Raw genomic sequence first — 27,952 nt, forward strand, 5'->3', positions numbered from 1 at the left:
TCTCACATCTCAGCTCTAGAGTGCCAGGATTGTAGGAATGGATCCCATATAGCCTGAGATTATTGCTGTGGTATGCATTCATCTTTGTTTTTCCTAGTGACAGTATTTTCCCCCTTTAAAGACATTTTGAAGATGTTTGATTAACTCCAAAAATTATATTTTATCATATGGTAAAGCTGTGACAGCTATTAAATTTAAAATTTTTACCTGAGAGGCGGCTTCATTCCTGCTGGGTTGAATAGATAAGTAAGTAAATGAATTGTGTTGGCTGTGTTGTTCACTCTTGTGCTCCAGTGTATGCCTGGCAAGGAGGAGGTGCTCAAGTATCCACTCAGATCATGTCAGTGAATTGAATTCATATTTCTGAATGGTTAAGAAAGTGTTTGTGTGGGAGGGTGGGGGAGCATTATACCCGTGGCTTTAGGTATGTTTAGTAAGCACATACTATTAAACCATACCTACCTCAGGAATTAATTGTCGTGAGGTTTTTCTTTGTAACAAAGTAGGATAACTAAAGAAATATGCTTTTAACCAAGTGAACTGTGTGTGTTCTAATTTATAGTATTGAACTTTTAGATTGTGAAAATATATAAAACCTCAGGATGTGAAATGGATTATTAAGCATGTCCAGTTACTTTGACTCATTAATTTAAGACCATTGTTATCTTAATGAGCCTAAAATGGTTATCTATGGAAACGGCTTCAACCTTCATAGTTCAGAGCAGTGAGGTTCCTCTTCTAAAGTGACCTTTTAATGCCAGATTTAGGGGGAACACACCAGGTGAGTCTAAAGCTTGCCTTTCTAACGTGCAGTTGAGCAGTATCACACAGACATCTCACCTCCATCTGAGGGAAAGACAGCCACTATTCATCAATAAAGTAGGTCAGTGGGGTACGAGGAGGTTGCGAGAACAAACGTTGTTCTGTGGCTGCGTGAGTGCCTGCTTACTGCTCCATTCTGAATCAGTAGAGTGCCTTCCTGTGGACTTCTAGTGCCCTAAGGCCATATTTTATGAATTCAAATTCTGCATTTTTTTTTCAGGAGTTGGTTATTTTGAGGAATAAAGACTTTCTCTAGTTTCTCTTTATATAAATAAAGAACTTTGACAGTAAAATTTTGACAGAAGATATTTGGACAATTTACAGGTTTCCAATTCACTTTTACAGAAATCTAGGTATGAAAGTAAGTTTCAGTTTAATAGAATAGTTAGGTAGAAAAATAAAATGTTTAATTAAATCAGTTGCACAGTATCCCAAAGAAGATAGGTTTATGTTTCTTTTGAATTATTTCATCACTAAAATTTCTTGTGTACATGGTACGTGGTAGCTCTGCATTTAATTGTATACAAATTATAGCTAGCTTTCATTTAATTGTGCCCAGTGAGTACATGTAAGTATCATATGTATGTATAAACATGAATGATTCGTAGGGTACACAACATGCAGTTTACATAACTGGATGGTCTTAACTTTGGGTGTTTCTATTTCATATTATCTGTTGATAAATGAAATAAGATGCTTTTGATTCTAGACTCCCAGATAAGCTCAGATGACTCATTAGAGGAGCTCCCTATGCCTTAGAGGATCAGACAGATCTGATTCTGAATTCTTGTACTTACAATAGATAGGAGTAATTAAAAGAGAACTATATATCTCCAACTATATCAGTTTGGTTCCTTGGATTATCACTGTTTTGTGTGTATTATTGTCTTTTAGGTAACTGATACATCTAATTTAAAATGAAACTTTTAAATAAGAGCTCTTAACTCACCCATGAGACCTAAGAGAAAACTTTAAGAATTAAAGTTTTATGATTTGACTTGTGAAGACAATTGACTTGTAAAGATTCTAATTGGAAATTTTTCTGTTTTAGAAAATGGAGGTGTTGTCCAAGTTGGAGAATTGTTGCCCTGCAAGATTTGCGGAAGAACGTTCTTTCCGTTAGCACTGGTTAGTGGCGGATTCTAACCTGTTGCCCTGGAGCCTCAGAGATCGTTTCGTGCTTGAGAGTGTGGCTCTGTACTTCTGAACCCTGATGTTAGGCTAAGTCTTCCAGCCTTGAGGAACAATAGGGCTATTAGGACATAGAAACACTAAACATAAATTCAGGAGGCAAAGTACCTCATAAATATAGTGAAAATGTATTAGGAAAATTCTATAATTTCTAGAATTAGCTTTAAAGTACTGTAAACACAGGGATTATTTTCTAAGATGTGAAGAAGTGTTGAGCAATATGCTGAATAGAAATAGAGGCAAAAGTAATGGCTAACCCTTCTACTCCCAACACCTGGAAGTCTGAAGTAAGAAGACTCCTGCAAGTTTTTAAGCCAGCCTAAGATATAGTGTGAGACCCTGTCTCAAAAGAAAGAAAAAAGACATTTAACATTTTTGTCCAAGGGCTGAAGAGATAGATTCTGCAGTTACAAGCCCTTGTTACCATTGCAGAAGCCCTAGCTTCTGTCTCTGGGATCCACATGGTGTCTTAAGGGTGACCCCCCATTCCCAGGGATCCCACACTCTCCTCTGGCGTCTGTGGATACCAGATATGCATGTGATACACATGCATACTTGGTAGTCCCTGCTTATACACATAAGGTACATCTTCAAACCTTTTAAAAGCTATTTATAATGCAATGGTTATTGTAAAGCAAAAAAGAAGTACCAGTAGACAGTGGGTCCACGTTTGGCATCAGTACTAAATAGCCAGTTCTTTTGTTTCTTTCTTTTTTCACACAGTTAACAGTGCAGTTTTCTTGCATTTACTGAAGTACAAAAAGTGCATTTATTACGTCGTCTCAACTGAACGGAGACTCTACAGAACTGGCTTTTTGGAGGCTAGCTAAGATAATTTTAACTGTGTGTTTAAACAGGAACAAATACTGTAGCATTTATTAAGAAAACAATCTGTACATACGTAGACTTACACACTTCAGGGAAAGTCACAGTTGAAGAGAAAAAGCTTGGGCTCTAGGAGGAGAATTGTGTGTTCTGGAAGAAAGGGAGAGTTCACAGGAAGGACATGCGTTTGAGCACTCGGTTTGCTGCTTTGAGTTAGTGATGTATGAGTCCATTTTTATGTTACCTTATGTAACCCAAGTGCCCGTGGGTAGCTTCTGTATCCCAAGATTGAGTCATTTGCTCTTACATGGCTTTTCTCACGGCTGTGTCTTTACTTACCGAGGACTTCTCACGGAAGGAGCTTTGGATTGGTTCACTGTTGCTTCTTCTTAGCAATGGTGAAAGCTAGAATTTTAAATGACTTCCTGACAAAATTGTAAGATAGTATTCCTCTTTAATTTCCTGAAAGGTAGGGTTTGTGTGTGTGTGTGTGTGTGTGTGTGTGTGTGTGTGTGTGTGTGTTCCCTTTAAAGTGTAATCTAATTAAGGAATGTGTAACTTTTTTCCTCTGGGCTTTTTAATAATGGTGTTTTAGCAGGACTGAATTTTTAGTTTTGCTATTTTCTCTTCTGTAGAAAATAAAATATGCTGTCCTCCTTGATTTTAACAGAAAAAACATGGACCCATTTGCCAGAAAACTGCAACTAAAAAGAGGAAGACTTTCGATTCCAGCCGTCAGAGAGCGGAAGGGACTGATATTCCCACAGTCAAGCCCCTGAAACCGAGGGTAACTATAAACTTCTGAGCAGTGTAAATCTTGTTACTACACTTTGTGAAGCAAATATGTGTGTGAGCCTAGGTAAACAAAGTTCCGTGTTATATGCTCAGAATAAATGTCAGGAATATAAATTTTATTTTAGCTAAAAACAGATGAATAAATAACAGTGCCATTGATAATGAAACTTTGAAACTGTACAGGAAACCGTGGTGTCAGGTGGTCATCCAACTCTGTAACACCTCACTGTGAGCTACTTCATATTTAAGTGGCATCCTTAAACTAACCATAGGATGCTTTTTTTTGGGATTATTTGAATATGGTGATAAATAAATTTACCAAGTTTTTTGTTTTGTTTTGTTTTTAGTTAAGTTGGTTCTGGAGAAATCACTCATTAATTGCAACTTTTTCAAAGAAATGAGGTTCAGTTCCCAGCCCTGCATCTGTAGTTCCTTTCTTAGATAAAGTTATTGGATACTAGGCTAATCTGATACTTATCTTCGTTTTGCTGTCTGTGAATACTTACAGGAAAGATGGTGAGATTTGACAAAAAACATAAACCAGTATTTGACGTTTTCCATACTAGGTACTATTTCTGTGATTACATCAGTTAAAACAGGCAGTGGCTGAATGTTCATTGGTACGGAGTCTGGCTACAAGAATGAGAATCCTAGACTTTGATGTACTTATGTAACATTCTGTGATGATTAAGCCATTCACCTGTGTATGCTTCTGCGTGCCTTCACGGTGCTGATAGAGATGGTATCTTACGGGGTTATTGTGGAGGTTACATGAGAATATAATATTCAAATGTTGCTAATTTTTAAAAGTCTGATTTAATTGTTTTAACAATAAAAGCAAAGTAAATTATGCTGATGAATTTACTGCTTTGCTTCCCCCTAAAGTGTGATCCTTGGTGTATTAACAGCAGCATTATTTGAGAACTTGTTAGAAATGCAGAGTCTTTGGTATCACATGCACATACACATACACTGAATTAGAATATGCTGTTTACAAGATCCTTAGGTCGGTATACTCCTTAAAGTTTGGAAAGCAATTAGAAGACATTGACTTTGAGTTCAAGCTGTATGCAGTCACGAGCAAGGTCTTATTGCCTTAGGTTCTATAGAGTCCAGAGGAGAGCCTGTGGTCAAATCATCATCTAAGTAACAATGGGTTAGATGATAGGTAATCTAAAGTAAAACCATAACTGGGATTCCCAGAACAGCCAAAGTTATGGAAGAACAGAGATTCCAGGATTCTGTCCTGTTTAGACATAGTTTTCTCACAAGATCTCAGAAATCTCCTCAGACAGCTTCATTCATAGACCATGCTACAAAGCACCAGGAAAACCATCTACATTCAGTGGTGAATAGGAAGGCTGTTAGCTCTCAGTGGTATAAAGATGGCCCTGTAAGGAAAACACATGGAAAAGAACAGCACATATTGTCAGTAGATGACTAATACTACAGAACAGATAAATGTCACCAGTTAGCTGTAAACTTCCCAATGGAAGATTTTTATATTATATATCCATGAGTGAGGTGGGTTTATAATTTTTATTTTCACAAAGTTTTGTTTCTCTCATACATTTCGGGGAAATATTGCTTTAAAATATTCTTTGGGAAAAATAATACTTTAAAAGACCTCAATAGTATAGGTGTGTGGGCCTGGGAAATTTTTGGTAGGAAAGTTTTTAATAATTACTTGTTAAAAGCAAATATGTCTTGTGAATTTTTTTCTGGTTACTATTTTGTTTTTAAAGGATGCTTTCCAGTTTTTCCTTTCCATTTTTCTCTCTTTATTTTATTTTTGATTTTTCCAGACGGTGTTTTTCTATGTAGTCTTGGCTGTCCTGGAACACACTCAGACATCCACCTGCCTCGGCCTCCCAAGTGCTGGGATGAAAGGTGTACACCCCACTGCCAGGTTCCATTTTATCTTAATTATCAATTTTTTGGCAACATTTTTTATCTTTGATGTAAGAACTATGCATCATAACTATTTCTAATTAGCAGGAACGTTTGAGAACTTGATATATCAGCACTGTATACACAGCGCTTCTGCTTCCGCCCCCTCCCTGTCATGTACACAGTTTTCCTGTACCAGGTGTCCTGTTCCTCGGCTTTTATAATCTCTGTCCCCTTTTGTGTATTTTGTTTCCCCTGAGCCTAGTGTAGTGGGTTGCCTTACAGTTGTATCAGTTGGGTTGGCTCCATAGTCATGTACTCTTTGCAGTGTGGACCTGTGTAAGAGTCTCCATCCGTTCTAAAATAAGCTTGTTGGATGAGGGGTGAGCTGCAGTTGGTCTGTCTCGGCCTGCACACATGCTGCGTGAGCAGTCTCGGCCTGTCAGTAGGGTTTTAGTTCTTATTGTTTAGTTTTGGATTTGTATTTTTAAATAACTGCCTCTAGACAGGGATTGAATCCATATTTTTGATTTACAAATAAAGACATTAAGAAAGAACAGTTGGACTAATTAGTGTAAGCCAGCCTCATGTCTAGGGGAAGATAACGGGTGGTTGACTCAGGAGTCAGGAGCTGAATTCAGTTACATCTAGCACACAAGATGCCAGCTGGCATGATTAAAGAGACTAAGTGGTGCTGTGTGCATATTGGGAATTGTGACATGCCTAGAAAACTCAAGGGGTCGACTGAAAAGTTATAATGGACGGTAAGACAGAGTTAAAATAGGGGAAGTTTTAGTGGAATTTTAACTCAGTAACATGACTGCTCTGGCAAGGGATCACTTCCAAAGACCTTCTAGGTCTGTGTGATCTTGATGGAATGGAGACACACCCTGGATCACAGTGTGATCTTGCTGGAATGTAGACACACTTTGGATCACAGTGTGTGTGATCTTGCTGGAATGTAGACACACCCTGGATCACAGTGTGATCTTGCTGGAATGTAGACACACCCTGGATCACAGTGTATGTGATCTTGCTGGAATGTAGACACACTTTGGATCACAGTGTGTGTGATCTTGCTGGAATGTAGACACACTCTGGATCACAGTGTGTGTGATCTTGCTGGAATGTAGACACACTCTGGATCACTGTGTGTGTGATCTTGCTGGAATGTAGACACACTTTGGATCACAGTATGTGTGATCTTGCTGGAATGTAGACACACTCTGGATCACAGTGTGTGTGATCTTGCTGGAATGTAGACACACCCTGGATCACAGTGTATGTGATCTTGCTGGAATGTAGACACACTCTGGATTACAGTGTGTGTGATCTTGCTGGAATGTAGACACACTCTGGATTACAGTGTATGTGATCTTGCTGGAATGTAGACACACTCTGGATTACAGTGTGTGTGATCTTGCTGGAATGTAGACACACCCTGTATCACAGTGTATGTGATCTTGCTGGAATGTAGACACACCCTGGATCACAGTGTGTGTGATCTTGCTGGAATGTAGACACACCCTGGATCAACGTGTGATCTCTCTGGAATGTAGACACACTCTAGATTACTCTGTGATCTCAATGGAATGTAGACATGCCTTTAGTACAAACCCTCACAATGAAGGTAAGGTTCATTTGTAGAAGGAAGCAGCCATGTCGGAAGGTAACCTCTCACTGAGGGGCACACAAAGTGATGAATCAGAGAAAGATGTTACAGGAAAAATCAGAGATGGGGTCTGCCCAACTCTGGAGAACAGTACAGGAAGGAGCAACGCAGGGAGAGAGGTGTATGCGTGTGTCAGTTTTAGCAGGACAGACACAGGTGAAGAAAAATGAATGATCCAGAGAATGAGAAGGACCGGAGATTAGAACATATTAAGTTAGTATGAGGCTAAGCAGAGAAGTTCAGGCTAAGCCAAGAAAAGCCAGACTGAATCAGTAACCTTGGACTATTACACTATACTAAGGCTAGAAGCTTCCAGACCTAGGCCTGTGGATAGTTAGAGAAAGAAAGGCTCTAGGTTAACCCTCACCAGATGTTCAGACGCACGGTTACTCCTATCTCATCCCTACACCTGAGGAAATAAAAGCAAAACATATAGAAAATATATAAAAATTACTCGGTTTTATATACTTAATAGATAGCTTCTAGTAGCAAGTCATGAAAATTCTTACACAGATGAAAAACACAAGGTGTAAGGTTAATTATGAGTGTATTTTGAAATGAAAGTGCAAGTCTTCTTTGAAGAGTATGCAGAATCCTAAAAACATAAATGAGTAAAGATTAGATTCTCTAAATTATTTTTGAATAAAATCTTCCTTTTTAAGTTAAATTAATAGTTTTTATGACAAGCTGATTATAAGATGACAGGAGAGTGTACATAGAAGAATAAGACTGAAAAAATGGCCATGAATTAAAATTACCCTATGGAATATCACACATGCCATAAAGTGTCAGTATTCTAAATTCTAACACAAGGACCCTCAAAGCAATGCAATGAAAGGGAAAATTCAAGAATAGATTGACACTTGTTTAACTTCTGATGGTTGTTTTCTGTCTGTATTGCGGTAGGGTAGAGGAGGGAGTTCACATACAGAAACACTGGCATGACCGTGGTTTTAAAATAAGGTGAACTCTTATGTCAGATTCTATGCCAAATGAATGAGATTCACAATGAATAAAATAGAAATAAAATTAAAAAGCAAAGTGAAAACCAAACAAAATAGTAAATTATTTAATAGTTTCAAAATAACTGAAGATCCACAGGAATTGGGGAAAAAAGGATACTTTCTTCAGTACTTCCTAAGAATTATTTCTAAAAGATTGAAAGTCGGGAAAGAGGTTGTCCAGGAATATGGGCACAGTAGACAGACGGCTTCCTGAGATGATCTTACTCATCACCTACAATCCAGTGATATCCTCAGCACAGTTCTCAACCTCTACAACCTGTTCACACCATTCGGAGTCAGGAAGCTGTATCACCCATAAAGGGTCACAAAAGAGAAGTCTGGAGAGCAAGCACAGATGTGGTTGTCTATACACATGGTTGTTACCATTATCTGCCTTGAGTAGAGATGTATTTAGAAGTCACACACAACGTAGTTGCAGGTTTTTCACTTGGGAAAGACCACTGACTTTTAACTGGACTTTTTTTTTTTTTTAACTGGACTTTTGTTTCAGTATATTAAAAAGTATATCTTGATGTCATCTCTTCCTCATTTTTAGCCAGAACCACCAAAGAAACCATCTAATTGGAGAAGAAAGCACGAGGAATTCATTGCCACCATAAGAGCAGCAAAAGGCCTTGATCAGGCTCTCAAAGAGGGAGGCAAACTTCCTCCTCCTCCTCCACCTTCGTATGACCCTGGTATGTGGAGGATTGTTGACAGAAATATTCCTGTGAGCAAAGAACACTGGAATTTATCTTTTAAGTGGATGTGAAATAACTTTGTATCAAGAAGCCTAATGACACACAATCCTTAACACTTTGTTGTTAAATAACGGTGGTAATCTGAGAATCCAGGTGTATAGGTACAACCTTATGGAGCATAGAAACACACTGCTCCTCATCACAGTGACTTTATTTAAACATCAGCTTTATGTTTTAAAAACTATAATTATAAAATACTGATACTAGAAAATCAGTTAAGCTCATTATGCATTCATTAGGATTCAAAGAGTTAGGTTGTTTGGTTCTTTAGTATCTGCCCTAAAACGAAAGTTATAACATTTCTAAACTATGTAATTAATTCAGAACTTCTGGTGTATACCAGTTACCCAAATTATGTTTTCAAAGCAATGTTTTATTACAGTTTCTACTGGGAAACTAAGTAAGAAGATTATAGCAAATCCATAAGAGTTACTAAGATAGACTTAAAATGGGGGGATTGACATTTTGCTGTTGGCTGTTAGAATATCCTTAACAAGTAGTTGTTTGAATGCAAACACCCAGCCACACTGAAATGGAATTGGTGCTCTAGGTTGGAGTTTACTTCTTAGCAAAGAGAATGTATTTTAGCAAACCTGGATGTGATTATTTTAAACATTTTATTCTAGATAATACCCTTGTCAGCTACTTCAGTAAAAGGCTGAATTGTAAGAATTTTAAGTGTTGACTATTGGTAAGACTACTTTGGGACTAGTTAGCTTTTGCTTGTCATAAGCCTTAGATAATTTGTCAATGAGCTGGTAAAGTTGTATCTCAAACAGTAACAAACACGAAACCTTTATTTTCAGAAATGGGTAATAAGACTGGTTTGGCCTACACAGTATAGCTTGTCAACTCCTATAGTACTAAGAACCCTGCTTGTTTCTGGGCTATTCCAGCTGGGCTAGCTAGACCGCTTATTGGCATACACTTATGTTCCACGGCATTGAGCTCCCCGCTCTGCAGGCATTTCTGTCCCGTGTCTTAGCTTCCTGCCTGCACTTTCCATACCCTGGTAAGGAAGGAAGGATGCCAGTTTGTCAGGGCAACCTGGGCGGCGAATGCTCTAAAGTTTTGGATTTGCAACAGTTTGTGGCTGGATGTTTTAGACTGTTCATTAAAAAGTAGCATTTTTTTCTAAAATTTGAATTATGTCAGTGAAGTTTTGATTTTTAAACCACTGTCATTCCTTGGAACCTCCTTTTAGAAAATAAGTTTCTTGGCAGTCTGTTTGCCTATTTCTTGATTTTATTTTTAAAAAGATTTTATAATTTAATCTGTACCTCAGTTTATATTTTAATGTGTTTTTATTGTTTAGATACCATAAAGTTTATGTCCATAATGAAAACAGATATTTTTCTTTCTTTTCTACTGACACTTTTATTTATTTTTTTCTTCAGTTTTTCTCAGATTGGTTCAAATGTAGAAGATACTGATTTCAATCAGCCAAGGTGGATGCTTTGTGGGATTAGGCTTCACGCGTCTGGGATGCAATGATGTATATTTCTCAGCTTGAGTTCTTGACCATAAAGCGTCACTGACTGTGTCTCCTTTGCCATGCTGTAGATTACATTCAGTGTCCATATTGCCAGAGGAGGTTCAATGAAAACGCAGCCGACAGACACATCAATTTCTGTAAAGAACAGGCCGCACGGATTAGTAATAAGGGCAAGTTTTCTACTGATGTGAAAGGAAAACCAGCTTCTCGGCCACAGGTAAGAGGACAATTTGGAGTATTTCTCTTTTTTATGTTTATTATTCATAACACTAAATTAATAGAATTTTAATCAGTCAAAATGGGTGTGTTATTTCTAATGGTTTTGGTATAAAATTCAAGAGACAAGCTGAAAAAAAAATAGCACAAATTTATAAGTATTTGAAAGCTATTCCATTCCTTTCTGAAGCATCGTTTAATTATATCTTATAGTTGTTTATTTAGTTTAAATATGTTCTAATTTTTAATCTTTGCTCATAGTTCATTTCAAATGAATTGATTATTTTCAGATCATTAGCATGTTCTCAATACATTACTGCTTACTTTTCATTCCGTTTTGTCCAAGAATGTACTTGCCAGTCTTTCTGCTGTGAGACTGTGGTGCTGCCTTGCCTGTAGCCCTCCTCTGGTGTGTGCTGCCTCACACCTGGGATGTGCAGCTGTGTGCTGCCTCACACCTGGGATGTGCAGCTGTGTGCTGCCTCACACCTGGGACATGCAACTGTGTGCTTGGACACTGACTGACTCACTAACATGTCTCCTTTCTCACACAGTTAGAGGACATTTAATAAACATCTTTAGCTTTGATTATAGTATTTTCTGTTTCTCATTATAATCTCAACTCACTAGGGATTATGAGCTGTTGACTTACTAGTTTATATCTCTTAATATCAAAATGATATTGATTTTTTTTTAATTTTCATTATTTTAGTATAAGCCGTCTCCGCTTAAAAAATCAAATCCTCCTGGAAGTATATCATCAGGATCTTCCCGACTACCACAGCCAAGTACTACTAGCAAAACAATTGTAGGTAATGAGATTCCATTAAATAAACGAAGAAAGCCATGTGAGTTGATAAGGATATGCCAAAAGTGGTCTGTTTTAGATTATTAGAAAGTTATACATAAGAAATTGAGCTTAGTGTTTATTTCTGGGTAAAATAGAAAGAACTTTGAATAGCAACTATAGCTGATGCCTTTCTCTGTTACTGGAAGGCCACAATGTTTTCACACGTTTCCTTGTGTGTGCTTGAACTGTCCTCTAAGACAGGTGCTAGCGGCTTAGAGAGGAAGCACTGAAGTGGGCGCTGTTTGTGTGTCAGTGATGGGCAAACAAGAACTGGACACATTCCTTACTAATGTGTGACTATAGGCACTAAGGAACTGCTTTCCTTGTTAGAGACTCTGTTTTATGTGAATTTCCTTTCATACTATTGTTAAAACACTGTTGCCTTTTTATTATAAGGGGTGCCTACGGGTAAAGCATCTTCCGTTAACAGCTCTTTGGGAAGCAAACCTCAGACCTTGTCTCCTCATAGAGCAGTAGCGGCCCCTCAGGCAGGGTAAGTCCACGTGCATGTCTAGTGCATTGCTTTGTGTCTGTCCTTGCTCTGCTCTTTGTGCTCATTTGTCTCCTTTAGAAGATTTCTGCTGAAGACACATTCAGTGATGCTGCTGACAAATCCCAGCATAACTGAGAAAACTGTACTTGGTATTCTTCAAGATTTGTACTTGTGGGGTGCGTCTGTGTGTACGTGTGTATGTGTTGGGGTGAACAGTTTTATTTTGGTGTATCTTAGGAAATAATGTGTTCTATTGAAGGTTTAGTAATAACTAATATATTGAGGACTATACTTCAGCCTTTTGTAGTCATGGAGGAACTCAGAGAATCAGATTTCTGTGAAGGTATGTAGCTTTTAGGAAAAGTCAGGCGCTGAGTAAGATCTTTGACTAGAATACAGTCAAGTATTTTTATTATAATGCATAAAAATCAGTAACTGAGCAGTTTGGATGGAATAATATGTATAGAGATGTATATAAAATTATTTGGGATTATAAAAGTAAATATATCTTTATGACTTTGCTATGAGAAAAACAGTGTACAAAACTCCTTATGGAACTTTCTGTAGTATATCTGTGTTGTCTGAAGTGTAATGCGATGGGAACTGCGATGTGTAGACATGATGTAGACAGCATCTGTGGAATTACCACTAACTAGTACTCCTAACAGTTACTAATAGTTTTAGTCTTCCTATACTGTGTCATTCCAAATAGACGGCTTCCAGTGACATTGCTTCTCCTTTCAACAGTCTATTGTAATGTTAGAAATTAGGCGTTTTATTATCTAAATACTTATTTTCAGAGATTTACTTTCCTCTGTGAATAAATTATGAAATTACAAAGACAATAAAGAAAACAAAAACAGAAGATTTTGTCTTTTGTTATTTTAGTTATGTAGTTGGTTAAGGAATCATTACTCACATAATTTTCAAGAAGACTTTATCTCTGACTCACAGTCACCTATTTTCATGAAGAAAATTTACAGCGGATTATTTACCATTTGTGATTAGTCATCTTTCCCCCCAACTCAATCCAGATAATATAGGATATCCAAGATATACAGACTTTGAATCTTGGGAGTGGCCTCAGTAGAGAATGCATTTGGCACGTGTGCATGTATAACTGTGCTCAGATCTCCAGCTCATGTGTGATCCAGGCATGATACTGCATAAACTGTAATGCTAGCATATGCTGGGGTTATAGCATCTTCCAGAACAGAATTTCTGGAAGCTCACGGGCCTCCTAGGCTGGTCTACACAGCACAATGCAAGAGACCAGTGCCCAAAAGGTAGATAGGAGGGCTGATTCCTGACATTGCCTTCTTTCCTTCAGATGTGCCCCATGGCACGTATGCATCTCAACAAGTGTACATATACATGCATATCACCTGTGTGTACTTGAGTGTGCTCGAGTGATCTCGAGCTCGAGCACACACACACACACACACACACACACACACACACACACACAAACACAGTTTAATGGGATGACACTGTAGGCCAGTCATGGGATAATTGTGTGGCATGTTCAAGGCCTTGGGGTCAGTCCCCAGGATCAGCAGAAGAAACAAATGAGCAAGACCACAGAGCAGAAAGAATAAAAAACTAACAAAATACTGACAAAGTACAAGGAGTTGTGTGCCTTTTCCTTATCTTCTGATGGTTAATAAACCAAACAGTACGGATTTCTTTTTTCTTTTCTACTGGTCAACTCAGTGCATAGTAATGCATAGCACAACACTTAATTTTAAAAAACATTTTTACCACAGCAAAGAGAACTGCTTTTAGTTAGTCCTTTTATTGTTTTAGTTTTTGCTAATTATACATTAGAAGGCAGTAGTTTTCAACACTTCTGTTTTACTGATATTTTCTTTGTGGTTGGAGTGAGGTGTATGACAAACCTTTTAAGTAGACTGTGGACATGAAGCTGGCTGGTAGAATTTTCCAAAGGAATTTGGGGCTGGGTAGACCGTTACAGTACTTGCCACACAAGCAGGAGATTTAGAGCTCCGATACCCAGAATCCTTGCAGCACGGAGTGGGCGGATCATTCTGCCTGTGTTTCCAACCCTGGAAGGTGACTCAGTCACCAGGTTAAACTGGCTAACAAGATTAGCTTTCCCAACTAACTCGGGGTTGATTGAGAGACCCTGATTCAGTGAACAAGGGACACGGGTGAGTCCTCATGCCAACGCCAGTCCTGCCTGTACACATACATGCATCGAAAAACCAGATCCAAACCAAAGCAAACAAAAACCGTGTACACACACACACACACACACACACACACACACACACACACACACACGAGGGCAAGCACAAGAGTGAGTGAGAACATACGGATCGTGGAAGTAGAAAACGAGGCACTTGTATCCCACTGTGCACTAAGTAGGTGTGCAACTCTGAGGATGCCTCTCTGACAGCACTTCGTGACCGTGTTAATAAGGACTTTCATAACTGATTTAAGAAGCCTGATCAAAAACCTGATATATATGATCCGGAAGAGAAAGTTTCTTCTTACTAACAGGCAAAGATTTAAACATCTACTTTTCCAAGTACTGCACTGCTATAATGCCGAAGTTGAACACTTTGGATGCCCTGTAACATACTAAATTGGCAGTCATGTGTTCAGGCCCTTCTGCTTAAAGCAGAGTTATTGTTTGCTTCTGGTCAGTCTGTTTTCTGTATTACAGTATTAATTGGAGATTACGACTCTCCTGTTACAAATTAGAAGCAGTCAACAGCTGGCCTTGGAGTGTCAGCTACCATTTCTGTGTTGAATCCTTAGAGCAGCGATTCATTTCATTGTTTCCTTTACTAAGCTGTAGATACCATGATGATCGAATTGGAGGAGAAAAAGAAACCCTATGTCTCGAGTTTTGATGGAATGATTGATAAGACTAATGGATCGATAAGTTAACATTTTCACCTCTAAACTTGCTGTCTTGTCATAGAATAGTGGCTCTGTACAAGAATGCCTGTTTGCCTGGCCCTGACCTTGACTTATGCATTGACTCGTGAAGACACTTTTAGCACTTCATGACATTTGCACAGCTCACACTGGGATCATGACATTCGAATCTTTGCACTTGGAGAATCTTATGTCATCATTAAGTTCTAGATGAACAGTGTTTATTTCTATAGCTTTCAAAAACAGAATATTCAAATCTATTTTTTTCATCCTAATTCTAAAAGTTAATTTTTTGTAGCCCAGGAAAATTTCAGAAATATGATGCAACACTGAGTCATTAAATTCTGTGACACCTGACAATAACCACAAACCTTACAGGGCTGTATTCTTGCAAGCCCTGCTTTCTTGATGTTTGTCATTTTAAATATATAGTGAATGTCGTTTTCAATGGCTGATTTATTTGACTTTTAGTTACTTACTTCAGTTACTGTGAAAACAACCTGTTCGTATTTGATCACAGTAGATGGGGTAAGAAGTAGAGCTGCAGAGTAAATGTAAAGAACATTTGTGAGTGTGGGTGGACACGTGTATGTAATTGTGCGCATGTGTGTGGAGGCCTGGGGTCAGTGCTGTCTGTACCTCCTCATGTTTGGAAACGGGTCTGTCACTGGATCTCTGTACATACGTTCAGCTAGCGTGGCTGCCCAGAGCTGGGATTCTCCCAGCATCCCAGGAGCAGGTGCAATGCATGGTGCTCAGTTTGTTCATGGTTTCTGGGGATTCAAACTCAGGTTCTCTTTCTTGTGCAGCAAACACTTTTGTGACTGAGCCACTATCTCCCTAACCCTGGAGAACATCTTTTAATAAAAGTTGAATTTGATTATTAGTATGGTATTATATTAAATTAGTAAGAAATGTCACTAGATTTTATAGGATAGAAACATGTTCCCTTAATTTTTCTCTTTGACATCTATTTATTTTTTTGTGTGCATGTGCATGCCAGTTAACACAGGTGGAAATCATGGGACAACTATGGACAATGGGTGTTCTTTTTCTTACCCTGTGCACCCTGGGGCTTGAACTCGGGTCATCAGACTTAGCTGAAAGCAACGTTATCTGCTTAGCCATTTTGCCAACCCAGAAACCTTTCTTCTGTAGAATAATGTTCTGGGATATGAACCTAGCATTTTTAAATGGTTGAAGCTATTATGTTAGGGTATTTTGTTGCTGTTATTGTGGGGTTGATACACTGCATTAACTGTGATAGATTAGAATATACACACACATACACCCACACACATATACCCACACACATACACCCCCCCACACACACATATATAGGTCATCCTGGAGCTTTTGATGTCATAGGGTGTGATATAGAATATCCTAATTCTACAGAGATTGATAAAATAACAGATACTACCTCGTAAAGTTTTCCAGTATGATTCCAGAAATCTCTTGATTATACAGCAGTGTATGCTGTTTTCTTCAGTTGAAGACTCTTTATTAGTAGTGAAGTTTATTTCTCAGTGGACTTACTCTTTATATCAGCAGTAAACAAGGAGATCTTCTGAAGCTGAAGTTTACTTGAAGCCAGAAATTGGTTAAGATCATTACTATTTCCTAAAGTGGCCATTCAGCAATAAATACTTTGAAAACTCAAAAAAGAAAAAAAAAAACTTTAGAAAATTTTAGTTTGTGTATAGATCTTAACAATAGGAGATTGTAGCAGAATATACATTTGACTTTGGCTCTAATAAAATTTACTAAAATTTGGTGTAAGAAATATTTGAATTATGTTTTGTCTAAAATATAGTCAGTCTGTAAACTTTTATATAGGGGGTTCATATCTTGCATATCACAGTCAGATAAATGTAAGTCACGTGACTGGCAGCAGCCATCACAGAGGCCTCTCTTTCACCTAGTTTTCAGTGTGAACATACCCTCAGCTCTCTTCTGTGTGTAGTACACGGGACAGTCATCTGTGGTCATTACCGGGGATTGTTATCAGATCCTATGTATGTTTTTGTTTGCTAATTCACATGTAGGATTTAAATATTTGTTACCATAATTGATCTGTTTTAAATTAAATTAAAGTATACTTAAAGTTCATGTGTGTTGGATGTGATCCTGAGGATTAAATCCAGAGCTCTAAATATGGTAAACTGAAATTTTCTTAAAATATAATTTTAGTAACTTTCTCTGAGACAGATTTTATTTCTTATTCATAAACCACAGGTGCTGTTTTAAAGGTAGTGTTTGTGACAGTATTGCTTTGATAATTAACATTTAACAATATAAAGAAATATTTGACTAATTAGAATTTGAAGTCATTGGATTCTCTAATCTTTTATAAATGAAAGATAAATATGAATCTCAAAGACTTGTAGAAATTATGTTTAAAACATTGACTGAAGGCTGTCTGTAATGTACATGCATACATACATACATACATGCATACATACATGCATACATACATACTGTGGACACCAAGTTTGAGTACATAGACAAAGAACATAAATGCCTCAACATTCCTCCTGCGAGGCCCTTACATTCTGGAATGGTAATCAGATTCTTTTTGGATACTAACCTCTTTAAGAACTCCACCCTTTTGTTTGCCACTTTGTTTTCTCAAATATGTTCTGTCCATAGGCCTTACTGAGTAACTTAATGAGAAAAACATAAAAACACAGTTGGGTGAACAAAAAAGAATATATGCGTGCATAATACAAATGTATATAGATGTGTGTATAATGTATGTGTATAAATGTGTATATTTGAGACTGGATCTCACTGAATAGTTTTGTATGTCTTAGAACTCACGATGTAGAAGAGACTGGGCTAAAATTCAGTTACGCTTCAGACTGGGATGAAATTCACAGTGGTGGGATAAAATCGTGCAATAGCACACCTAGCTCAAAATTATATTTGTAATGTTACAGATGGCATGTTTCTTACCAGCCCTTTGAGGTAGTTTTCCTGGTTTGTCAGTTTTCCTATTCCCTCCTGTGAATTGGTATTTGTTGATGGTGGTACATGACCAGGCTATTATAGCTAATGTAAAACAATGTCCCCTACAGACCTGCAGTTAGCACTAATAGCCACTAGATGGAGATAGTACTACTTTAACCTTTAGAAAGGTTTCACAGCGATGTGGTTAGTCTTTCCTGTGACATTTAGAATGACCATGTCTTTTAACGTATAGGTCATTTGTCTTTTTGCTATGTATATTTCAGAAATAAGCTCATTCCTCATTTGAGGATATGATAAGGTACTCCATGTTCAGTATTGCAGTTTTTAACTGCAGGGGAAATCACAAAGTAAAATAACAGAGAAGAGAGGTTCTTCCAGATCAGGGAAAGTGAAAATTATGTTATTTGTGAATAAAAGCTTGAAGTTCTCTTTTCGTTTCACACAAAGCACACTTTCCTGATTTATTCCCTACTTGGGGTAAATCCAGCATCGATTCTGCATGGAACTGGCGGGGTGGCCTGGCTGGCCTCAATTGGCACTGTGTGGACTCGGATTTGGGACAGGTGGTTTGTTAAGGGAAGAGGGTGGATTTCTAGTGAACCAGAATCTCTCTCTCTCTCTCTGAAGAAAAATAATCCTTATATCTACGTAATCATTTAGAAGCAAGCAACATAGCATTCTCCTTATGGGTACACCTTTATATATTTTGATAGTAAGATGGACAAGTTAGGCCCTGCACTTCGAACTGGAAGACATGTGAAAAGGTTGTATGGCAGAGATACAAAGTCAAACAGTGCCTTCAAAAGACATGAGCTAGAACCCATTTGCAAGTAAGTACTTATAATGCAGTTTGGTTGGCCTTTGTCAAATAGTTCTTAAAGGATCAATATCCTAGAATACTGGAATTTTCTTACCTTCTATGTAATCTTTCCTCAATCATTTTAAGCTGTTTTAGTGCTAAATGGCCTTCAAGCCCATAAAATATTTTTAATATTATTACGACTTTCCATTAAATTTAACATCTATCATGTTCTTATTCTGTTCAGTGTTAACATTTGGCTGGGATTGTGGCAGTCACCTTCAGCAGTTATGTTTGTGAACGTAAAGATCTTGAGGCTAGGAACCTTGGAAAGAGGCATGGAGGCTGAGTTACATAGTGAAGCAGAAGATGAGCTACAGTTAGGAAAAGATCCTTTAGGGTCTGTAATTCCACGTGATGACGCAGAAGAGCTATGATACTGCCACACACACACACACACGCACACACACACACACACACACGGCTCTTCTAACCAAGCAAACTGGCAGTTGGAGTGACTCTTGAAACTCTATAGCATGAGATTTCAGTATTCACAGGTTTGGGCTTATGACAGCCATCCTTGTCAGTCTTTATTTCTCAGTGATGCAGTTAGGAGGTAACAGATGAATATCTTTTTGAATTTAAAATGTATTATTAACTAAGCTAACAGTGCATCCTGCTTATTCACCATGAGACAGTGGTAAATGTAACCAGGCATGCCATGAAACAGTTACAGGAGGATAACAGAGCATGAGACAGTGGTAAATGTAACCAGGCATGCCATGAAACAGTTACAGGAGGATAACAGAGCATGAGACAGTGGTAAATGTAGCCAGGCATGCCATGAAACAGTTACAGGAGGATAACAGAGCATGAGACAGTGGTAAATGTAACCAGGCATGCCATGAAACAGTTACAGGGAGGATAACAGAGCATGAGACAGTGGTAAATGTAACCAGGCATGCCATGAAACAGTTACAGGAGGATAACAGAGCATGAGACAGTGGTAAATGTAACCAGGCATGCCATGAAACAGTTACAGGGAGGATAACAGAGCATGAGACAGTGGTAAATGTAACCAGGCATGCCATGAAACAGTTACAGGGAGGATTACAGAGCATGACTGCTTCTGTGTAGTTATCCTTTCTGGAAGACCTTGTATTCTGAGCCTTGAGTTCATGCATATGTTAGCGGAAATTGTCTATGTAAAAGATAAAATAATTTCATAATTAATCTACTTTATATGTCTGAAACATGCCACATAAAATTAACATATGCATAGTGTAAATATTTAACTAGGTTGAGACTGGGAAAAATGTTTTGAGTTTTGAGCAACATGTTAAGAATTGATCATCATGGTTACTTATTTCTAATCTTTTCAAAATGCCTCATACGGAGTTCATGTCTTAGAAGATATTAGAAAAAGGGCATATAAGATCATAGATACTTTTGTTGATAATGTCATATCTTTCTTTAATTTTAGTTATATTTGATATATTTAAAAATATTTTTTTATTTATGTATCAGTATGTCTGACAGTACTTGTAGAGATTTTGAAAAGAAAAGGAAAAAGAGTACACTCCCTGTTTGAATGGCACCCCTTGGTGAGTGTTTACATGCAGATATTAACTTAGAAAGGCATGACTCCAGTTCTGCTTTACAAAGGCAGACTGGAGCAAATCTCATACAGACCTGGGCCATCTGGGGAAGTCTTAGGTATCGCATAAGTGCACCTCGGTGCTTCCTTTTTGCTGAAGTGACTGCTCAGAACAACTTGAGTGTAGCATTGTGTGTTGAATGATGTATTTGTAGTGTTGCATCGGGTGAAGTACGTAATAGCATTACAGATTATACGGTCTTTAAACACAGGTCCTCCAAGCTGGACATGTGGTATAGTATATTCATATCTCAAAGACAAACTAAGTATCACCAGGGAAGGGAATTAAAGGATAGTTACTACTTCCATATATTTTGAAAGTAGTTATTGTATTTAGGGCGCTTCCAAATTTACCACGTAAATAGAGTAGAAAGAATTTCACCAAAGACTGGAAACCTTTAAAGAATTTGTAAAGTTTTTTTTTTTTTTTTTTTTTTTTTTTTTTTTTTTTTGGCTTGTTTGTAAAATGAACTTAGTCCTAAAAGAAGAGGCAGGGACCGATGTCGTGCTGCCTTTCCAGGTCTTGACTGCAGCATACGTGTGACTGCAGCATACGTGTGACTGCAGCATGCATGAGTCTGCAGCATACGTGTGACTGCAGCATGCATGTGACTGCAGCATACATGTGACTGCAGCATACGTGTGACTGCAGCATGCGTGTGACTGCAGCATACATGTGACTGCAGCATACGTGTGACTGCAGCATACATGAGTCTGCAGCATACATGAGTCTGTAGCATGCATGTGACTGCAGCATACGTGTGACTGTAGCATACGTGTGACTGCAGCATGCATGAGTCTGCAGCATACGTGTGACTGCAGCATGCATGTGACTGCAGCATACGTGTGACTGCAGCATGCATGAGTCTGCAGCATACGTGTGACTGCAGCATACGTGTGACTGCAGCATGCATGTGACTGCAGCATACATGTGACTGCAGCATAGGTGTGACTGCAGCATACATGAGTCTGCAGCATACATGAGTCTGCAGCATGCATGTGACTGCAGCATACGTGTGACTGCAGCATGCATGAGTCTGCAGCATACATGTGACTGCAGCATACATGAGTCTGCAGTATATGTGTGACTGCAGCATACCTGTGACTGCAGCATGCATGTGACTGCAGCATACGTGTGACTGCAGCATGCATGTGACTGCAGCATACGTGTGACTGCAGCATAGGTGTGACTGCAGCATACATGAGTCTGCAGCATATGTGTGACTGCAGCATACGTGTGACTGCAGCATACGTGTGACTGCAGCATGTGTGGAGTCGCCTTGGTTAAGTCACTCAAGGGTTTTTGCCTCGGTTGTCTCAGCCTGCATAAAGTCGTTCACTAGAACTAAATAACTCACTTGTGCAGTACAGAAATGTGTAGAGTTCAGTAGTGACTATTGGAAGTTAGCGTGTGGCAGTTACAGTAGTACTAGTGTCATGTTGCATTTTAATATGAAATGATGTATTAAAGCCTATCTGTAATGTTGATCAATTTACCAATGCGGAAACTCGAGCTATTGTTTTTACTATTGCTAGTGCAAAGCTAATTTCAATCTAAATTTATGTAAATTCCATAGCCTTTCATGGAAGTGTTACATCATAATTTAGATCTATGTTTCTTTGATTCCTAAAGTTTCAAAATGTGATTTGAAATAATGTGTCTCCTATATGAGATATTTCAGTCTGTGCCAGTGGTGAAATCATTTTTAGTCATTTATTTGTAGTTGCTTTCATAAAATGGATATTTAAAGTAGCAAGCAGATTTTTTAATTTTAACTATACCCGGTATCCCTTGGGTTAGCAGAAATACTTGTATAGCATTGCTTAGGAGTCATCTGTCAGCAGTTAACAGAGTCCGTGTTGAGAGCAGGAGTAAGTAAGGCATTTTAACTAGGCTTTAGAAAGAAACTATGAGCTCTAAGTAATGCTTTTGTCTGTGTGGTACTTTGTAAAGCTGATGTTGTGCAGTTCCCATTACTAGTCACTGATTCTACTTGTTTTCAGATTGAAATACTTACTTGGAAGTTAAACTGTTCAACTCTCTACAGCCTGTGTTTTTCTGTCTACTGATGTAAAAAGATAAATCTAGACACATTAGCTTCAGTGCTTTCACATCACTCCATCTTTTCCTCTTGCAGAGCTAACACCAAGTCTCGAAATACCACACCTCCTAGTTTGGCAAGAAACCCTGTGGCAGGCGTGCTGACCAACAAAAGGAAGACATTCACTGAGAACCATGCAGCCAGGTACTGGTAGCTCTGCTGACCTCATAATTAAATGGGAGACAGGTGATGTGCTATTTATAGTTAGGTTTTTCTTTATTATAGAACTCAGTATGTCTTTCAAATTGAGTAGAAAATGTTGAGGCATGAACACTATTTTCTTATACTTTTAATTGTAAATACTGAAATAGTTGTTCACTTTTACTGGATTTGCTTATCTTTAGTTTCTTTTTCTTGCATGTTTAAATACCAAGCACAGTACTAACTGTGCAGATAGACCTTATGAATATCACTATTGTAAATTTCCACATTTTAACATTGAAGTCTATCCTGAAAAAACTTTATATGTGAAGACACAAAATACAGCCACACACCCCCCCACACACATTTGCATAAGATATATTAACATTAGTTTTGAATGAAAGGATAAAGATAAAATGGAAACTGAGAATTAAAACAAAAGTTGAAAGTAGCAAGATTGTCTATAAGAGGTGTATCATGAGACCCTGTCCGCAGGTGAGCCATGAGTTTCAAACTGGGTTCTGAAATGTTCAGTACTGAGGGAATAGTGGCTCTTGGATATTGTTCTTGATGTGGATAAAGCACTAAGTAAGGTACACTTCCTCTGACAAAGTCTTTAGGCCTTAAAAACTGTCTGAGGGAGCTTCATGATGAAGACACTGGGTAGGAGTGAATAACTTAAGTAGTATCTTACTGTAATGGTGGGATAACTTCATGGTGGGTTTCACTGCAGACCGAGGACATGATACCCTATGATTTACTACAAACTTGTGATGTGTGTATCGTAAGTGTGTATATTACCCTCTTTGTCTCAAGGGTCTAGCATTCCCAGTTGTTCAGAATTCTATTGTAACCCGGGCATAGGTTCAAACCTCCAGCTTGTCCTCTCTCTTAGCTGCCTATCAGAATCACCATGGATCTGCCTGAGACTGAAGCAATGGGATTGTGAGGTCTTTGGGCATCTGTGCATCTGCCACATAAATGTTTACATAACTACGATGTGAACAGCAGTGAGACAGTTGAACTGCTAGTCCTCCAGCTACGTTACTGAGTAAATGCCGTTCGCATCTGCTGGGGTCTTGATGCATCCATATCACGTACCAGATATGAGCCTGTTTCTTACAGGCTGATTGGGAAGTGGGGCTTCACTGTCATACACAAACAGGCTTACCCACGTGTATCTCCATGTATTTGGAATCAGGATTTCAAGGAAGATGAACATATGTGTGTACTATAAAATGTAATTCCAGAGAAGATCAAAAGAGAAAAAATGCTAACCAGCAGGAGCAGAAATTTCACACTAGGAAATGCAGTTTTTCTTAAATGACGGGTGCTCACAAGAAGCCAGACTGTGCTACTTGGCTTCTTAACACTCACATCTCAGGTGGCGATAATGACATCATTGTGATTGGAACAGTCCAGGTTAACTGAGAATAGCAGATTTACAGTGTTATCTATGTGCCTAGATACTGAAAAGACCAATTATTAAGTAAATAACAATTAATATCTGGTATATTTTTGGTTAGATATTGGTATATTAGAACTAATTACAATCTTTTTCTCAACAACAAACAGAAAATAAAATTTTTATAAAAATTCCACTTGAATTTACAAATTTAAATTACATGGGAGTCAGTTTAAAGACCATGAAAATATTTTGACATAGAAAAATTTAAAACATTCAATGATAATGAAGAATATATAAATATATAATATACACTTTTCTTAAACTAGAATATTTAATACCAAAAATTCTTTTTCTAAACCTTTCTGTACAAGTGATTAAATTAATATATGATTTTAGTAGAGCTCCCAAATGCCTCATGACTTTTGATTAATCATTTTGAAAATCTATGTGAAGAACGAAGATGTAAAGGTAAACCGGGACAAGGCAAATACAGCACCGTAAGTAACGATGCAGGAAGTCAGAGTAGCTCAGATGGTATCAGTTCTCGGATAAATCAATAGAACGAACTGATTAGAGGTAACCACCTCAGTTACAAACATGGCTAGAAATCTGCCACACTGCAGAGGGAGCCTGCACGCACTTGGTGTTCTGCAACTAACGGACTTAAACATATGGGGAACATGAGTTATGGTGCTGGCCATGTAGACCAGTGATTAGAGCCCTTGCTGTGCATTTGTGTCCATAAGTACACACACACACACACACACACACACACACACACACACACACCAGTAATTGAATTACTAGTAAACTAAATGCCTCAAATTTGAAAAGAAAACCATTAAAGTTTTAGAAAAAGAGTCATTATCTGAGGAAGATATTTCCTGAGTAGTTTAGTAACTGTTGATTGAAAGCAAAAGATGTATTTGAGCAGACTAAAACTGCTTAAAAACTAATGCTGCAAAAGCCCGAGACACAGAAGTCACACAGCACAGTGTGGAGGTCACTATACATGGCCAGTTAGTTGTGTCCAGTCCAAGCCTCTGACAGTTGACACTTCGTTGTCATCTACAGAGTTCATCTTTGAATTAATATATATTTTACTGGCAGAAATCTGGCAGTAAATAATTTTTCTATTATTCTCTTTTGATTCATTTGGTATTATGTTTGTAGTTACAAGGGTTACACCGAGCTGTAACTTACTCCCAACATCTACAGTGTGTGCCCATTCAGAGAACGTTGGGAGAGTATGGGGTATGGTTGCATCTGCCCGTCAGCAGTTTTCTCAGGGAGAACCACTTGAAATTAATTATTGTTCAGCTGAGATTTTTGCTTCGTTTTCTTGGTTTTTTATTTGTTTGTTTTGAGACAGGGTCTTATGTATAGCTCAGTTTTTCAGGAACTGCGTTTGTAGCCGAAGTTACGACTTTGCCTCTCCACCGATCCTGACCCACAGACTGTTAGCTTGAACTTAGGGAAGTACTAATGTAGGCACTGACCCAAGCTCTGCACTGGGCCCTGGTAACAACCGATGTGAGTGAAGCTGACCCTGCACTTCTTTCCCTACCTCTGTAGGCCGGATGGAGACTACACATCTTCAGTTAATGGTGGACACGCTAAAGGCGTCGAGGGAAATTCATCTGCACACTTACCAAAATTCTGCCATGAGTGTGGGACAAAGTACCCTGTTGACTGGGCAAAGTTCTGCAGTGAATGTGGCATTCGAAGAATGACTCTGTGAACGTAATCACAGAGGCTAAGGGCCCAGGTTCAGAATTGAATGGTTATTGCTGCTTCGACAGCCAAGGCATTTCCTATCGTTATGTGTACAAAAGCTACAGTGCCCTTTTCCTTAGTTTTTGGAACAGAATCCTTTAGCTGTATAGTGTGTTTTTGTATATGTATGTATATATATTCTGTATATAATAAATTTCATTCCTTCAGCTGTGTCATTCCAGGAAATACTTAAGCGCATAAGTTGAAATGAGATCATTGTCTTAGGTCTTGCTTTAGGCTGTTTAAGTACATTGGTGTACTTGCACAAGCACTCCCTCTGTCATGATGAACTTGGCAAGCTTTAGGATAATCACACTGCTGAAGTAGACCTTAGAAGAGGCGCAGTCTCTAGTGTCTGTCACCAATAGTGTCATAGGAGGAGATGCTGGAGAATCTGTTACTGAAGAGAATGCTATTTATTCCTTATCAGTGGGTGTGAGGTCATTTTCCCAGCTGAACTCTTAAGCAACTACTGATAAATTCCTTAAAAAAGAGTGAAGAAAAGGAAAACCTGAGGTCCACATTGCTTCATGGATTATCAATTATGCAACCTAATTAAAAATGTAAACATATAATCCTCCTTCTGCAAACATGTAACTATGCAATCTCCTTTTCAGAAATGTATCTCACTCTGCTTATGACTGAATGATTTACCCCTACTTAGTTGGCCACATTTTCTTTTCACTTCCAATTGTGTTCTGTGATTTTTTTATATTTCTTTCCTTTGGCATAGCTCCTCCTCTGAAGATTACCTTTAGTTTACTATTCAGTCTTTGCAGTATTAAACACACAATAATTTCAGGTACACAGATTTTTTTTTTGTAATATCTTAATGTTTAAAATTTTATTTCTGTGTATGTGTGTTCATAAGAAATTAATACATTTTAAAACAGATCACCCACCCAATAAATAATAATTGTGGTTCTCATTAATTCTGAGCATGCAAATGAAGCTGTTTTTTAGTTCCTCTTGGTTTATATACCATTACAGAGCACATTGAATGAATATCTACTTTTTTCTAATATTTTCTTTAGTGCTTAATGTCGAGGCAGTGTACACATCACAGTGAAGATGTGTTGAAATGTTTTACACATCCGGCCTATAGAAGTCCAGCTAAAACACCTATTTTCCCTTTCACTGACTGACACAGGTTTTGCTCATTCGCACCTTCAGTGTGATTGAAGTCCTTCCTGGTCTGTTGCTTCGGCTGAGTTTGGCCCTCAGTTCTATTATAATTGCTATTCAGTTGCGTCTGAATACCTTACACAGGTACCAAGTGTTGTGTGTTGAAGTGTTTCTTTCTCATCTGTTGTTTATGATTAAGGATGGATAGACTTTCATTTCTGAACTTTATTTACTTCTTGAGTTCTGTTGTATTTTCCTTTGGGATTGGAGTTTAAACTTGTGGCAGTGAGTCATCCTTTTGCTTTATGCTTCCTTTGTTAGATTTTCCCCGTGCTTACTCTATTTGGTCATATTGACAAACACATTCCAAACTGGTCAGCTTCAGTAGGCAGTAACAGGCCCAGAAGGCTAATCTGAGGAGACATTTTAGATCTCCATGTTAGTAACCCCGTTTTTTCTTTAATTGGTTACAGATATCTGAACTTTTAATTCAGGAGGATGGTTTTATCTAGGAATGAGCACTGTTCCCTTCTGTTGTATTTTTAACTCCATGGAGTCTTTTATTCTACTTAAGGAGTGTCTGGATACATCGGTGTTAAGTAAATAGGCCCGTGCCTGTTGTCTTTGGCTTCAGCTGTACTGAGTAAGTGTTACAGCATGCTGCCAAGAGACAGGCCCAGCAAACATAGTCAGGTCTCTAGTCCATAGATCACAGTCACGATTAAATCTATGAAACACATACATGTTACAACTTTTAAATGCCTCTGTGGTCCATATTTTACTCTCATGCCGAAGTGTTGTGCAGTAGTTTGTAAGGAATCTTTGTATGCAGCATCCATTTTTATTTATTTGCACAGTTAGAGTGTGACGGAATGAAAAATGATGGTGCGGTTAAGTTCAAATGCAAGATAGCTTATAGATGGTTCTGAAAATTATTCTTTGAAATATGTGACCGTTGTGACCACGGTGCCTCTCATTCTCTGTGTTTTTTTTTTTAAATTATACATGATATGTCCATTGAATCAATAAAGGCAAAACATAAACTGCTGC

General features: G+C 38.1%; 1 protein-coding gene across 1 annotated transcript in view; it reads left to right on the plus strand.

Moving 5' to 3' along the window:
- The window catches only part of ZC2HC1A (zinc finger C2HC-type containing 1A), a gene marked incomplete at its 5' end in the record, with an annotated part of 37,513 nt that extends 9,632 nt beyond the window's left edge, over positions 1-27,881 (plus strand). The window contains 8 exon segments of the mRNA XM_080929145.1: positions 1,874-1,950; positions 3,509-3,625; positions 8,756-8,897; positions 10,524-10,672; positions 11,384-11,483; positions 11,918-12,014; positions 22,489-22,596; positions 25,577-27,881. Coding sequence (XP_080785271.1) covers positions 1,874-1,950; positions 3,509-3,625; positions 8,756-8,897; positions 10,524-10,672; positions 11,384-11,483; positions 11,918-12,014; positions 22,489-22,596; positions 25,577-25,742 — 956 coding nt within the window. The 3' untranslated portion in view covers positions 25,743-27,881.
- Positions 27,882-27,952: the final 71 nt, after the last annotated feature.

Source organism: Micromys minutus, assembly GCF_963924665.1.
Source record: "Micromys minutus genome assembly, chromosome: 15".
NCBI lineage: Eukaryota > Metazoa > Chordata > Mammalia > Rodentia > Muridae > Micromys > Micromys minutus.